At 35.8% G+C, this 14180-nt stretch overlaps 1 protein-coding gene across 4 annotated transcripts in view; it reads right to left on the bottom strand.

Annotated features, from left to right (window-relative positions):
• NRK (Nik related kinase) overlaps positions 1–14180 on the bottom strand; it is a 141235-nt gene that overhangs the window by 67616 nt on the left and 59439 nt on the right. For all 4 annotated transcript variants that reach the window (XM_065538739.1, XM_015444295.3, XM_015444296.3 and 1 more), the window contains exons 3-5: positions 9810–9866; positions 8277–8348; positions 1782–1907 (exon numbers count right to left, since the gene is read on the bottom strand). In XM_065538739.1, the coding sequence (XP_065394811.1) occupies positions 1782–1907; positions 8277–8348; positions 9810–9866 (255 nt within the window). The remainder of the gene's footprint in view (positions 1–1781; positions 1908–8276; positions 8349–9809; positions 9867–14180) is intronic.

Genomic DNA, 14180 nt, shown 5'->3' with positions numbered 1-14180 from the left:
AGCATTTTGCCCCTTCCCTAGAGATATGTGGAATTGTGAACTTGAGGGAGATAATTTAGGGTATCTTTTGGAAGAAATCTCTAAGTGGCAAAGGGTTCAAGAGGAAGTAGAGCATAAAAATTTGGAAAATTTGTAGCCTGATTATGCAATAGAAAAGAAAAACCCATTTTCTGAGGAGAAATTCAAGCCGAATGCAGAAATTTGCAAAAGTAACAAGGAACGAAACGTTAATCACCAAGACAATGGGGAAATGTCTACAAGGAACAAAACGTTAATCACCAAGACAATGGGGAAATGTCTCTAGAGCACGTCAGAGATCTTCACAGCAGCCCCTGCCATCACAGGCCCAGAGGCCTAGGAGGAAAAATAAATGATTTTATGGGCCAGGCCCAGGGTCCTCTTGCTGTGTGCAGCCTAGGGACTTGGTGTCCTGTGTCCCAGCCACTCCAGCTATGGCTAAAAGGGGCCAATGTACAGCTCGGGCTGTTGTTTCAGAGAGTGCAAGCCCAAAGCCTTGGCAGTTTCCACATGGTGTTGAGCCTGCGGATGCACAGAAATCAAGACTTGAGGTTTGGGAGCCTCTGCCTAGATTTCAGAAGATGTATGGAAACTCTTGAATGTCCAGGCAGAAGTTTGCTGCAGTGGCCGGGTCCTCGTGAAGAACCTCTGCTAGGGCAGTGCAGAAGGGAAATGTGGGGTTGAAGCCCCCACACAGAGTCACCACTGGGGCACTGCCTGGTGGAGCTGTCAGAAGAGGGCCACTGTCCTCCAGAACCCTGAAAGGTAGATCCACCAACAGCTTGCACCATGTGCCTGGAAAAGCCACAGATACTCAATGTCAACCTGTGAAAGCAGCCAGAAGGGAGGATGTACCCTGCAAAACCACAGAGGCGGAGCTGCCCAAGACCATAGGAATCCACCTCTTGCATCTGTGTGACCTGGATGTGAGATATGGAGTCAAAGGAGATCATTTTGGAGCTTTAAGATTTGACTGCTCTGCTGGATTTTGGATGTGCATTGGGTTTGTAGCCCCTGCGTTTTGGCCAATTTCTCCCATTTGGAGCAGGCATATTTACCCAATGCCTATACCCCCATTGTATCTACGGTAACTAACTTGATTTTGATTTTACACGCTTGTAGATGGAAGGGACTTGCCTTGTCTCAGATGAGAATTTGGACTGTAGATTTTTGAGTTAATGCTGAAATGAATTAAGACTTTGGGGAACTGTTGGGAAGGCATGATTGGTTCTGAAAACTGAGGAGATGAGATTTGGGAGGCCAGTGATGAAATGATATGGTTCGGCTCTGTGTCCACACCCAAATACCTTGAATTGTAGCTCCCATAATTCCCATATATCGTGGGAGGTAACTGAATCATGGGGGCATGCTGTTCTCATGACAGTGAATAAGTTCATGAGATCTGATGGCTTTATAATGGGGAATTTCCCTGAACAAGGTCTCTTGCCTGCCACCTTGCAAGATGTGACTGCTCCTCCTTTGCCTTCTGCCATGATTGTGAGGTCTCCTCAGCCATGTGGATGAGTCAATGAAATCTCTTTCCTTTATAAATTACCCAGTCTTGGGTATGTCTAATGGCAGAAACCATGATTACTTTTGCACCAATCTAATAGCATTGTGAGAACAGATTAATACACCATACTACTTTAACAGTTGTGTGCTAAGTTTTCCTGTAGATGCACAAAAGTGTCAACTCATAAAAACATACATCCTTGGGTAAAACTTATTCTTATAGAATAAGAACAGCGTAATTAAAAACATACCCAAAGTTGGTGCCTCTGACCAGGGGGACTCAGCTTGAAAAATGCACCATAGAAGGACACAATGTTTTTGTGGAAAGAGTACTTCCTCAGAAGGTTGAGTTCAGTCCTGAGATCCTCTTCTTCATCCTATGGAATAAGAATAGACAGCAAAGCTCCTAAGCTGTGCAATCAATGACTGTGGGTCCCCAAAGTACAGTAGATCAATGAGGGAGAATCCTACGGCAACCAATTATATCCAACAGCAATTTATAATAAAATCTCAACTAAAATGGTCAGTGAACGAAGATTTCTGGTTAACTTGGAATCTGGGGGAATAAAAAGGGTAAACTGAAGATCTTTTAGTTCAGTGGTTCTCAAGATGTGGTCCCAGGACCAGCAGCACCAGCTACTGTATAAAATTTTCACTGAATGGAGTCGTTATATTTTTGTTTCTTTTGCAACAGTTTTATTGAGATATAATTCACATACTATAAAATTCACTCATTTGAAGTGCAAAATGCAATCGTTTTTAGTATATTTATAGAGTTGTGCAATCATCACCACAATCAATTTTAGAACATTTTTATCACTCCAAAAGGAAATCCCATGTCCTTCAGTTATCATCCCCCAGTTCAGCCACACACACACACACACACACACACACACACACACACACACACTCTAAGCAATCACTAATTTACTTTATGTCTAAATAGATTTATCAATTCTGGACATTTTATATAAATGAAGTAATATAACATGGTCTTTTGTGACTAGCTCTTTTCAAAATTCATCCATATTGTGGCATGTAACAATATTTCATTGCTTTTGGTTTACCATTCATCAACTGAGGGATGTTTGGGCTATTTCTACCATTTAGCTATTATGAATAATTCTTCTATGAACAGTCATGTCAAGTAACTCTATGTTTAATGTTTTGATGAAATGACAGATTGTCTCCCACATTGGCTTTACCATTTTGCATTACCAAGAGCAATGTATGAAGGGGTTCCACTTTCTCTATACTATCACCAACACTTGTTATTTTCTGTTTTATTATTATAACCATTCTAGTGGATATGAAGTGGTGTCTCATTGTGGTTTTAATTTGCAATTCACTGATGACTAATGATGTTGAGCATATTTTCCTGCACCTATTGCCCATTGTATATGTTCTTTGAGAAATGTCTAACACAAAATTCTTTGTCCTTTTAAAAACTGGGTTGTCATTTTATTAGTGAATTGTAAGAGCTCTTCATATATTCTAGATACAAGTGCCTTATCAGATAAACAACTTGTGAATATTTTCTCTCATAGTGTGGATTGTTTTCTCACTGTCTTGATAGTGACCTTTGAAGTACAAAAGTTTTTATTATAATGAAGCACGATTTATAAATTTGTTGTTGTTTTGCTTGTACTTTTGGTGTCATATATAAGCAACCACTGTCAAATCACAGGTCACAAAGCTTTATTATTGTTTTCTTCTAAGCATTTTATAGTTTTAGCTCTTATACTTAGGTTTCTGATCCATTTTGAGTTAATTTTTATATAAAGTAAAAGTCCAACCTCATTATTTTGCATGTGGATGGACAGTACCATACTATCTTGATTATCTGGTAATCCTTTACATTTTAAAGGTATTAGTTTGTTCTGTGCTGACCTTTTAAAACATTTTATTATTTTTTCACACTTTATTTATTTATTTTTATGTTTAAAAGCTATGTTTAAGATAATTTATTTTTATTAATCACAACAATGGTACATGTATACCAAATATAGATAAATATACTAATAAAATATGTAAGGGGTCTACTCTCACTGAACATTTTCCCCAAGCAATATTAACAGTTTAGTGTATATTCTTTCAGACATTTGTATATGCTAATACAGTAACTAGAGCTTTGAAAGATAGAGATAAATGCATAATGATATGATCAACACATACACACACATACACGCACACATATATATGTGGCATTTAAAAAATCCAAATACGCTCTTATTATTTTTAATATTCTGCAACTTTCATGTTTTAATCAGTATATAAAGCACGTCTTTCCAAATCAATAAACAAATGCATGTCCTTGTTATGGCTGCACAAGATTGCACAGAAAGGATATATGGGTCTGGCACTCAGGGGACAAGTCAGGTCTAGAAGTATTGTTTTTGAGAATCGTCTATATAGTGATAATTGGAGCCATCTGGTTAGATGAGATCACTGAGGTACAATACATAGCTTCAAGACAGCTCTAGCAGAAGACAGTGTGATGTCAGTCAGAAAAGAACACCTACCCTGGGCATTAGGACACTGAGGTTTAGCACTGATAGCCCAGAGTAGGAAATTCACTTAATCTTCCTAAAGTTCAATTTATTTTAAAAGAATGATGGAAGATAGCAGCCATTACCTATCTTCATGGAATGTTAGTGGGACCAAATGGGATAATATAGATAAAGTTCTTTGAAATCTTTAGAAAAAAATTCTATAAATGCAATATATTATCACAAAATATCATTGTTACTCGACTTCTTTGAATCACTCTGAGCTCTGTCAGAACTATATACTTTCCTCCACTGTTTACCCTAATCTACAAACATCAGCCTCCTTCATTCTCAGCATATTAATTATAGTGGAGTGAAATGGAAAGCAATTCTCTCTAAGTTTCAGTGATGTCTGCTTGTACCATGATAACCAAGTGGTTTTGATATTCCTTCTGTAACTCTTATTTCTCAGCCAATCTAGAAAAAGCTCTTTGTTTCTTAATAATTTGAAAATAATTACACTTTTGTGTATACAGATGCAATACACTTGAGAAAAATAACTTAAAATGTTAACTTACAAAAAGGCAACTTAAATTGTTAAAAATTTCAATGAAAATATAATTGGCTTGTGCATTTAGGTGTTATGATCCTAACTTAAAGGAAATTACACATCAGGAAAATAAGATTCACATACGTGAATGACGCAACCAATGTTGAATATAAAATAGTGCATAAAAAGTTGAAGGTGAGGTGAGATGACTCAGAAAGTGATTCTGCACTTGAAAAATGGATTCCTCACTGGCCTCCTTTGAATTCATAGTAGCTCTAAATTTTATTTGACTGTAAATTAAAAAGCTCTCCTATTTCATCTATAATAGTTCAATTTATAAAAATTATTAAGAAATATTCTTATTGTCAAAAGTGAAATATATTTGTAGAGTGTAAAGAAAAGAAGACTTTTGACCTGGTGTGGTGGCTCACACCTGTAATTCCAGCACTTTGGGAGGCTGAGGCAGGTGGATCCCTTGAGGTCAGGAGTTTGAGACCAGCCTGGCCAACGTGGTGAAACTCCATCTCTACTAAAAATACAAAAATCGGCCTAGCATGATGGTAGATGCCTATAATCCCAGCCACTCAGGAGGCTGAGGCAGGAGAACCAAGTGAACCCAAGAGGCCAAGATTGTGCCACTGCACACTAGCCTGGGCAACAGAGTGAGACTTTGTCTCAAAACAACACAAACAAACAAACAAAAAACAAAAAACTTTTGAATTAAAGATTTCCTGTTCTGAAATCCAGTGAAAAAAAGATACCTTTAACTCTTTTGAGCAATGACCTAGGAAAGGGACAATTGACATGGAAAATAATTAAGGAATTAACCACCAATTATCTTTCGTTCTCGCCAGCATTTCCCTCAAACTATCCTGACTTAATGACTTTGAAATACAGAGAAATAAGTCTCTCAGCTGAAATGAATTGGTAGCTAAACATATCTACTCAGTTATTACCTCCCCTCTTAGCTAATTCTCTAAGACCCAGCAGGAAAAATAGGCAACTATTTTCTATATTTAAGTATAATGTGGCTAGGCTTTAAAAATACTTATGACATAAACATAAAGCAGTGAACTAGGCTCTGTAGTGTCTCTAAGTTGATTTAACTTCTACTTATAAATTATCTTTCCTAAATTTATATCTTGTAAAAAAAAAAAAAAAAAGCTTGCAATGTCAGAGAAAATGGCTGCCAGTTGCAGAACAATCTTTAGTATTTCCCAAGGATTTCCCACTGGATTTACTTATAAACATTCAACTACTGGAAAATACATCTCTAGACAACTATTTGTCTTATGGGGGAAAGGGGTAGGTCCTAATATGTGCAGCTGAAAATCTCAGTGACAGGTTCCCTCTTTCTGTTTATTTGTGTAATAAAGTCATGACAACTTGTGGTATGAGAATTGCATGAAAGCTCAGGCTAGAGTCTCAGCCCAGCCTTCCAGCAAAGTTCAGTAAATAAGTTCCCTTCAAATTATCTTAACCTGTTTTCTAAAAAGGTAAAAATCCTGTGGCTTTCATTCTTGTCATGTAAGATCCTTAAACTTTCTACTTCCCCTGTGATGTGGCCCTCCTTTGAAATGGTAACAATACCTGACACCGCATAAGACTAGCAAACTACAGGGACTAGCTATTCTATCTGTGCATATGCACTCTCAGTTTCAATTAAGTTGCCAAGGTTCTGCTGAGAGGAATATGAACTCATAAGTAGTCCAATAAATAGAAATGAGAGGATAGTAGTAGGTTAAGAATACAAAGAACAAGTGAAAGAGAAGCAGGGGCAAGACTGAATCCTTTCACCCGTTTGGTAGCTTGATGTTAAGGAGATTCCTTTTCTTTCTGAGTTAGAAAGCTTATGTGTCCTGGAAAGAACAAGAGATGTGCTGGGCTCTGGGCAGCTATGTAGTTGCATTTGTGATCTCTTTTTCTATGAGGAACCTGAGGCATGGAGAGGTAAACCACTTTCCCAAGTAGTTTTTGGCTGTTTAGTGGTAGACTTGGGATTCGAACTCATGTTTCTGGACTTACATATTATTGCTATTTCCATAAACCCCTGGCATCTAAGAGATGTGTGTGCAAGTCACATACTTTTTATCCCAAAGGATTCAAGATGATTTAGAGATGCTAACTGGATGATTAGCTAGCAGTTATTTTTTCTTACTAAAATACATAATCAGATAATTCAAAGTCCCCGACTAGAAAAACCTTTTAAGAGTGGGTTTCCCACATAAATGTAAACTCCCCCAAAACAAATAAATGAAGATCAGATATGTTTGGAAAGCATTAGTGTGTTTGCCACTCTGAATTAACAGGAAGCTGAGCTTGTGAGAAACACATAAGTACATTATATCCATCAGGCCAAGTGGGTAATTTAAACCTCTCACACATCTTCCAGTAATATGATGCTACAGCATTTCCTGGCTTAGGGCCAGTTGATCACAGACTGGCCTGAATACCCTGTGTTTTGTCAAGAAGAGGCAGTTCAAGGATGCCAGAACTTCCTTTGTAATTTCATCCAATTCTAGAATCAAAATCCTTTTCTCTAAGGAAAGTGTGCCAGAGAGGGTTTGGGACAGGTCTTTAAAAAAGTTTTATTAGCACAAATGTTTGATGAAACCAAAATTAATAAAATAATCATATTTCCCATACCTTACCTTTAGCGGCTTCCTAAGCTACAAAAGCATGATACTATCTGTTTTATCTGGTCCTTTGGATATGCTTAGTCTCCAAACATGAGTTACAGACACAACAGGAGCCTAGTACTTAATAGATGAGTCATGAGGTTGTTTAGCAATACCTTTCTAATATAACTAGAAAGTTTCTGAATGTGATTCTGTTAATGAAAAGGGTTATTTTTAATGTGCCTGAGAACATATTTACTAAGTCACAACATGCTAGAAATATTTGAGTCCCATGTATAGCTGACTGCAGGAGAAAAGTAGGAAAAAATATATCAATTCATTATATTGACAAGAGCAAAAATTCAACTTTTGGGCCCATACAATATTTTATAGAGCACCGATATCTACTGAAAAAGAGAAATTATCTTTGGTTGGTTTTATTCTGGAGCCAGAGAATTGTTGGTATCAGACAAACTGCTCTGAAGGGAAGTCAAAAAGCTGTACGTAGAAAACATGCTCATATTCTTTCGTGTGTTCAAGTATGGTACCAAATGTCTGAAGACTTTGAGGCTGAGTGGTCGGTTTGTTTTCTGCCTGCTATTGCTCTTACAAAAAAGCGGGGCGGGGGGCATTCCTCATTTGGTTCAAACACAATGGTAATGTTTGTTAGAATCATAATGGAGGAAAAGCAATTCAGTCCAGAATGTCATGATAACATGTGAAAAGGACCTTTCCAAGGCCAGTTTTAAGCAAAATTTGATGTAGATCCCATCACCTCCTTTTTTGTTGCTATTCATCCAGAGGGCTCTATGCTCTGTAAATTTACGTAATTCCTCACTGACAGTCAATGCATTCCTATTCAAGGGACCTTTTCTCCTATCTCCTACTCTCTGATATATGCTAGTGCTTATATATGATGATTTAATCTACGTGAATATATTAAAAGATAAAAATATGTTATCATTTTCAAGCAAGAACACTTTTAGTAGCGGTCTTCTAGAGATAATGACACAATGCAAAGGGATAAGTTAAAAGCTGAAAATGAAAGGAAAGACTACTTGGGTATTAACGAGAACTTTTAGTACTCACGCTGTATCTCCACCCAACAGATTTTTGATATTTATTCACTCTCACTCGCCTTCCTATTTCAGGTAAAGGTGTCTGTAACCAAGAATAAAATGTTATTAATTAGATGTACTGGTACACTCTAAAAATGATTTATGCTTAAGTACTTTAAGTTCCGTTGGCACTCAATGGAAGAGTAAGATAACATTATTCCTCTCTCAGTTTTCACCAATAGTTTTAATTTAAAAAGCCAAATTTTTATGACAAGCAGAAATTTGGCAACAAATTCATGGTAGTAGATTTAACTGCTGTAATAATGGGAAAAATTATAATCTGGTATTAGTAAAGTGCTTTTTCCTCCTTATAAAACCAGTTAATTGACACTAAACATCCATGGGTTGAACACGATTTTTAAATATTTTAAAAGTCAGAGTATCTGAAATGTAGGTTAAATGTATGTCAAGGTATCTTAAGTTAAAACAAGAAAATAAGTGTTTTAGAGAGTCTCACTCAAAAAGTAGAAGTTTGATGATTTGGAAGCCATGGATTGTAGGGCAAAATAAATCTACAAAACCTCAAAATCCCTCGAAATTCACATTGGTTTGCAACATTTGACATTTACTGGCAAAAATAAAGCACACAACTTTTTTTTTTTTTTTTTTGAAAATTCAGCTATCATTTCTTTTATTATTATTATTATACTTTAAGTTCTGGGATACATGTGCAGAACATGCAGATGTGTTACATAGGTATACATGTGCCATGGAAGCACACAGTGAGTTGCTGAAACTCACTTTTCCTGCACAAATTGGAAAAAGCACAGTTTACGGCCTTGACAACAGTTCAGTGAATGTATATAGCTTTTCAAACATAAACTTCCCTTTAGGGTATAGTAAAGCAAAATTTTTTTTGACCTTTGCTATGTTTATGATAATATTACCCTAAGAAAGTGTGGTACACATGTTAAAGAAAAAGAACAGAAATCAGTGCTAGCAAATTCTATGCCAATATGTTATGAACCGTGACATAACTTTATGAATGTTACCAGGAACAGTGCCAATTAAACTGTTTCCTTTGCTCATCTGTCAGAAAATACATGAAAAATGTGCATCTCTGATAAGTCTCTTCCTTCTACCTGTCATTGAGAATCTAATGGCCTCTATTATCAGAGGAAATCATTGGAGAGGGAAAATAACATGATGGAACACAGCAGGATTAACCCAGTATTAGAAGCAATCTTTTCTTTGCTATCCCTGGAAACAAATAATCAACTAGAAACAGAGAGGAGTACAGATGTTTCCTCATTGTTATAGAATACCAAAATATGTGGAACTTCTGCTATGAAAGAAGCATTGTTTTATGTGGATATATAATAAAGCAATAGATGTAATACACTAATGAATAAAAGTAATATTAAATAACTATAATAAATCCAGATGAATGTAATAATTATTATATAAAATCATGATTTAAAAACAAATACAATATTCTCTGAGTTGTTTATCCCAAGAACACAGTCCACTAAGGGAAGATAATACAGGTAAATTATAATATTACCTTACGAGCGTTCATCACTTTAACAGCTGTAAACACACCAGTCTTCTCATGAAGTCCCTGAAATACAGGACAATGACAAACATCAGATGCTGGCTAGGTAATCCAGCTATCAAGAAGCAATCAAAGTAGAGAATATTAAAATTAGTCTCAAATACATTGTATGTTATGAAATATAAAATATATACAGCTGAAATATATAGTATTATATAGAAAACAGAAATATTAAATTATCAACATTTTAAAGAAATCACCACTCCACTCAAAACACTCAAGGAAGGTTATGGAAAAGTTTGGCTGTTTATGTCTGTAGTAACTAGTGGACATAATTGCCTATTTAAAGTTATTGCTTACTTAGTGTCTTTAATCTACGTTTGCATGGCATCAAAGCATTTAATCTAAATGAAAATTTTTATTTAAGTGAAAATTTCCTATTGAAGATGGGGAGTTGTTCCACTAAACATTTTTTCAATTGATTATGTGATACTATGCAGACATCTTTTCATTGGACTCTTCTTCAAACACAAAATATTTATCATGTTAGCAAAAATATTAGCCATATATTATCTCCATAATGATCACTAGTGAGAGTGATTCATAATTAATTCAACAGCCTCTAAACTGTTTCATATGTCCTGAATCATGTGAACCAAAAATATTTATAAAAGGAATAAGTTATAGAAAATTATCTTATTGAAAAGATGATGAGTTATAAGAGCTTAATCTTATCCTAAATGAAAGTATAAGCTACAGATTTGTGATTTTTAAAGGTGAACATATAGGTTTGGAATCAGATCTCCTATTTTGTGGCTGGTACCTTCTAGACATATTCCAAACTGTAGTCATAGTTTGAGTAATAAATAGAATGTCTTATCTGATATTTCTCAGCAGAAGGTTTGATTTGGGGGCTGTACTGGGTTGAACAGTGTCCCCTCGAAAATTGAGGTTCACCTGGAACCTCAAAATGTGACCTTATTTGGAAACAGGGTCTTTGCAGATGTAATCAAACTATGATGAGGTCATATGGATTTGTTTGGTCAATGTCCAGTTTCTTTATAAGAGGAAAGGAAGGGAGATTTGAACACAGAGACACAGGGATACACAAAGGGGTGATAGTCATGTAAAAGATAAGAAGAAATTGCAGCGATATAACTACAAGCCAAGAAATGTCAAGGATTGTTGATAACACCAGAACCCAGGAAGAGGCAAGGAACAGTTCCTCCCTAGAGACTTCAGAGAGAGAATGGCCCAACAGACACCTCAACTCAGAATTCTTATGTCCAAAATTGTGAGGGAATACATTTCATTTGTTTTAAGCTACCCACTTTGTAGCAATTTTTTACAGCTGACCGAAGAATTTAGTACACAAGGCAGGAAAGATGGAAACTGAGCAAGGTTATGTGTTTGACTTGGGATAGGGTTCAGAGACTAGTAATCAAGGTACAAGGAAATGTCCAGAATTGGGTGAGCAGTTTAGGGTGGAGCATGCCAGCCACAGAAGACTAGAATTTTTAAAGGAAAGGAAAAAGTTACAGGTTATTGATTGATCAGGGAAAAGTAGGAACCCAAGATCAAGACCTGTCTGTTTAACCTAAAGTCTTAGGAAGCAAATGCAAAGGCAAAAATCAGATTTACATGGGAAGTGGAAATGAGGCAGAGTTTGTGAGGCTCAATCCATGAAGTAATACTATCAGGTTCTAGGAACAATCTTCTCTTTTATCAGACAAAACGCATTATTTTTGCAACCTCCTTAGCTTCTTTTAAATTTTTCAAAAGAACATGAGCTTGTGTTATCTTCTGTCACTTGTCTTAATTGGGGCAGCCTGTTTGGATGGAGTCAGATTACTTTTGATGGACAGTTATAATAAAACAGTTTTAAACAGTTCTTTTTTGTAGGATTGTAATGACACCTGAACTTTAACCGAGTTTATAAAAATTACTGAGGATGTTGGGTACCCTTCAGATTTTTTTACATCTCTGGGAGGAATTATATATTAATATTTTTATTTATTCAGTCCTTATAACTTAGGAAGCATTGTTTTCATAATTATTCACACAAACACTTCTTAGTAAAATTTTTTCCACATCTGTATGCACAAATACAACATGTTGGAAATTGATTCACAGGCATCCCTTTAAAAAGTTACGATGTTTCCTTCCTTGATTCTAAGAGATTATTTATGAGCCAACTATTATTTTGTGCAATACAAAATATTTATCAAGTTATCAAAAATATTAGCCATACATTATTTTATTTAACTGATGATCAGTAAAATACAAAATTTTTGAAGTCTAAAATCTATAGATTATAACACATTAGTGAGACAATTGAATGTCATTGAAAGATTCCAGCCATTGCCATAAAGCAGGAAAAAAAAAATCAGCTTGTTTCTACCCTCATTATCTGTGATTTATTCACCCTTGAAAATTGAATGAAGTTATTTCGTCAGACAATGTATCCTAATATTGGGTTTGAAAAATATGCTCACTGAACCTACAGAGGAATGAAACTCCAGGTCTTGGAACCATGTACTCAGTTAATATGCCAAATCACTATATAAGCCTCTATAGAAGTCTGGCATATACAGACAATAGATCATAGAAATTTGCTACTGTTAAGATAGCATTTCAGAGAGTTCCCCCTGTATCTTGACTCTTCAAAAATTGTATTTTGAAATAATTTTAGACTTATAGAGTAGTTTCAAAGATTGCACAGGGGGTTCCTGTATATCTTTTCCCCAGTTTCTTATAATGTTAACATCTTACATGGCCATGGTACAATTGTCAAAATGAAGAAATTAATATTGGTATAATACTCTTAACTAAATTACAAAATTTATTCTGACTTTCCAGCTTTCTCACTAAGCTGTTTTGCGATCTTAGCTGAAGGACTTGTCATAAACAGATTGTCTCCCTAAAAAATCCAGTTTTTAGGATGTGCTCTTTTTCAGTTAGAATGTGACTTTTATGGCAAATTACGTTAAAACAACATTTGTGTTAAACACACAAAAGAACACTAAGAAAGGAATTTAGTGGCCGGGTGCGGTGGCTCAAGCCTGTAATCCCAGCACTTTGGGAGGCCAAGACGGGCGGATCACGAGGTCAGGAGATTGAGACCATCCTGGCTAACCCTGTGAAACCCCGTCTCTACTAAAAAATACAAAAAAAAAAAAAAAAAAAAAACTAGCCGGGCGAGGTGGCGGGCGCCTGTAGTCCCAGCTGCTCGGGAGGCTGAGGCAGGAGAATGGCGTGAACCCGGGAGGCGGAGCTTGCAGTGAGCTGAGATCTGGCCACTGCACTCCAGCCTGGGCCACAGAGCGAGACTCCGTCTCAAAAAAAAAAAAAAAAAAAAGAAAGGAATTTAGTTTTAGATTCCAGATTGGGTGTTTATTCTCACAATTGCCCTTTCTCACAATTGCCCTTTACCTCAGTGAATATTATTTACTACAAGGACAGCAGTAAATTATAAATGTGGATTTTGGGGCTGTTTTTCCTATCAGTAATATCTGGAGTATCATACAGCTCCACAAGATTAATAATGCTTCATTAACTAGCATTTGAGTACAAAGAATGACCTTTATATTTTTAATTGCTAAATAAAAATTGTATATATTTATGGTTTATAACAAGATGGTTTGATATATGAATACATTGTGGAATGGCTAAATTGAGCTAATTAACATATGCATTACGCCACATGCTTATCATTTTTCTGTGGCGAAAACACTTAAAATTTACTCTTTTAGTAAATATATTTATAACAATATATTGTTATTAACTATAATCACCATGATGTGTGATAGATCTCTTGAACTTATTCTTCAGTCTAACTGAAATTTTGTGTCTTTTGACCAATATGTCCCCAATCCCCTTTCCCCCACCGTCACCAGCCTCTGGTAACCACTATTATACTCTCTGCTTCTATGAATTCAACTTTTTAGAATCCAAATATAAGTGAAATCATCCATTATTTGTCTTTCTATGTCTGTCTTATTTCACTTAACATAATGTCCTCCAGGTTCATCCATGTTGTCACAAATGACAGGATTTCTTTCTTTTTAAATAATTTTCAAGCATCGCAGAGCTAGGAGAAAAAAATTCTCTTAGCTCTCATTCCTATCATAAAAGCAACTGCTGCTAATACAGTTTGTATAAGTTCATAGACTCTTTCATATTTGAGGAACAGAAGACAATAGGTAGTAGCAATACTTTGTAGTCATTCCTGACTCTAGATTCAAGTCTATTGGCATTTGAAATCAAGAAGTCTATCATCTTCACTTAAGGAAACTCTTTATCTTGTTGTCAAACTCATTCCACACATTCAAGTTTAGTTATTAATAAAGCTACTATGTTATGATTTGGGGGGCAATAGGT

The sequence above is a fragment of the Macaca fascicularis genome, chromosome X (assembly GCF_037993035.2).
Source record: "Macaca fascicularis isolate 582-1 chromosome X, T2T-MFA8v1.1".
Lineage (NCBI taxonomy): Eukaryota > Metazoa > Chordata > Mammalia > Primates > Cercopithecidae > Macaca > Macaca fascicularis.
Note: the sequence above shows the minus strand (reverse complement) of the source record. Positions and strands in the feature narration are given on the sequence as shown.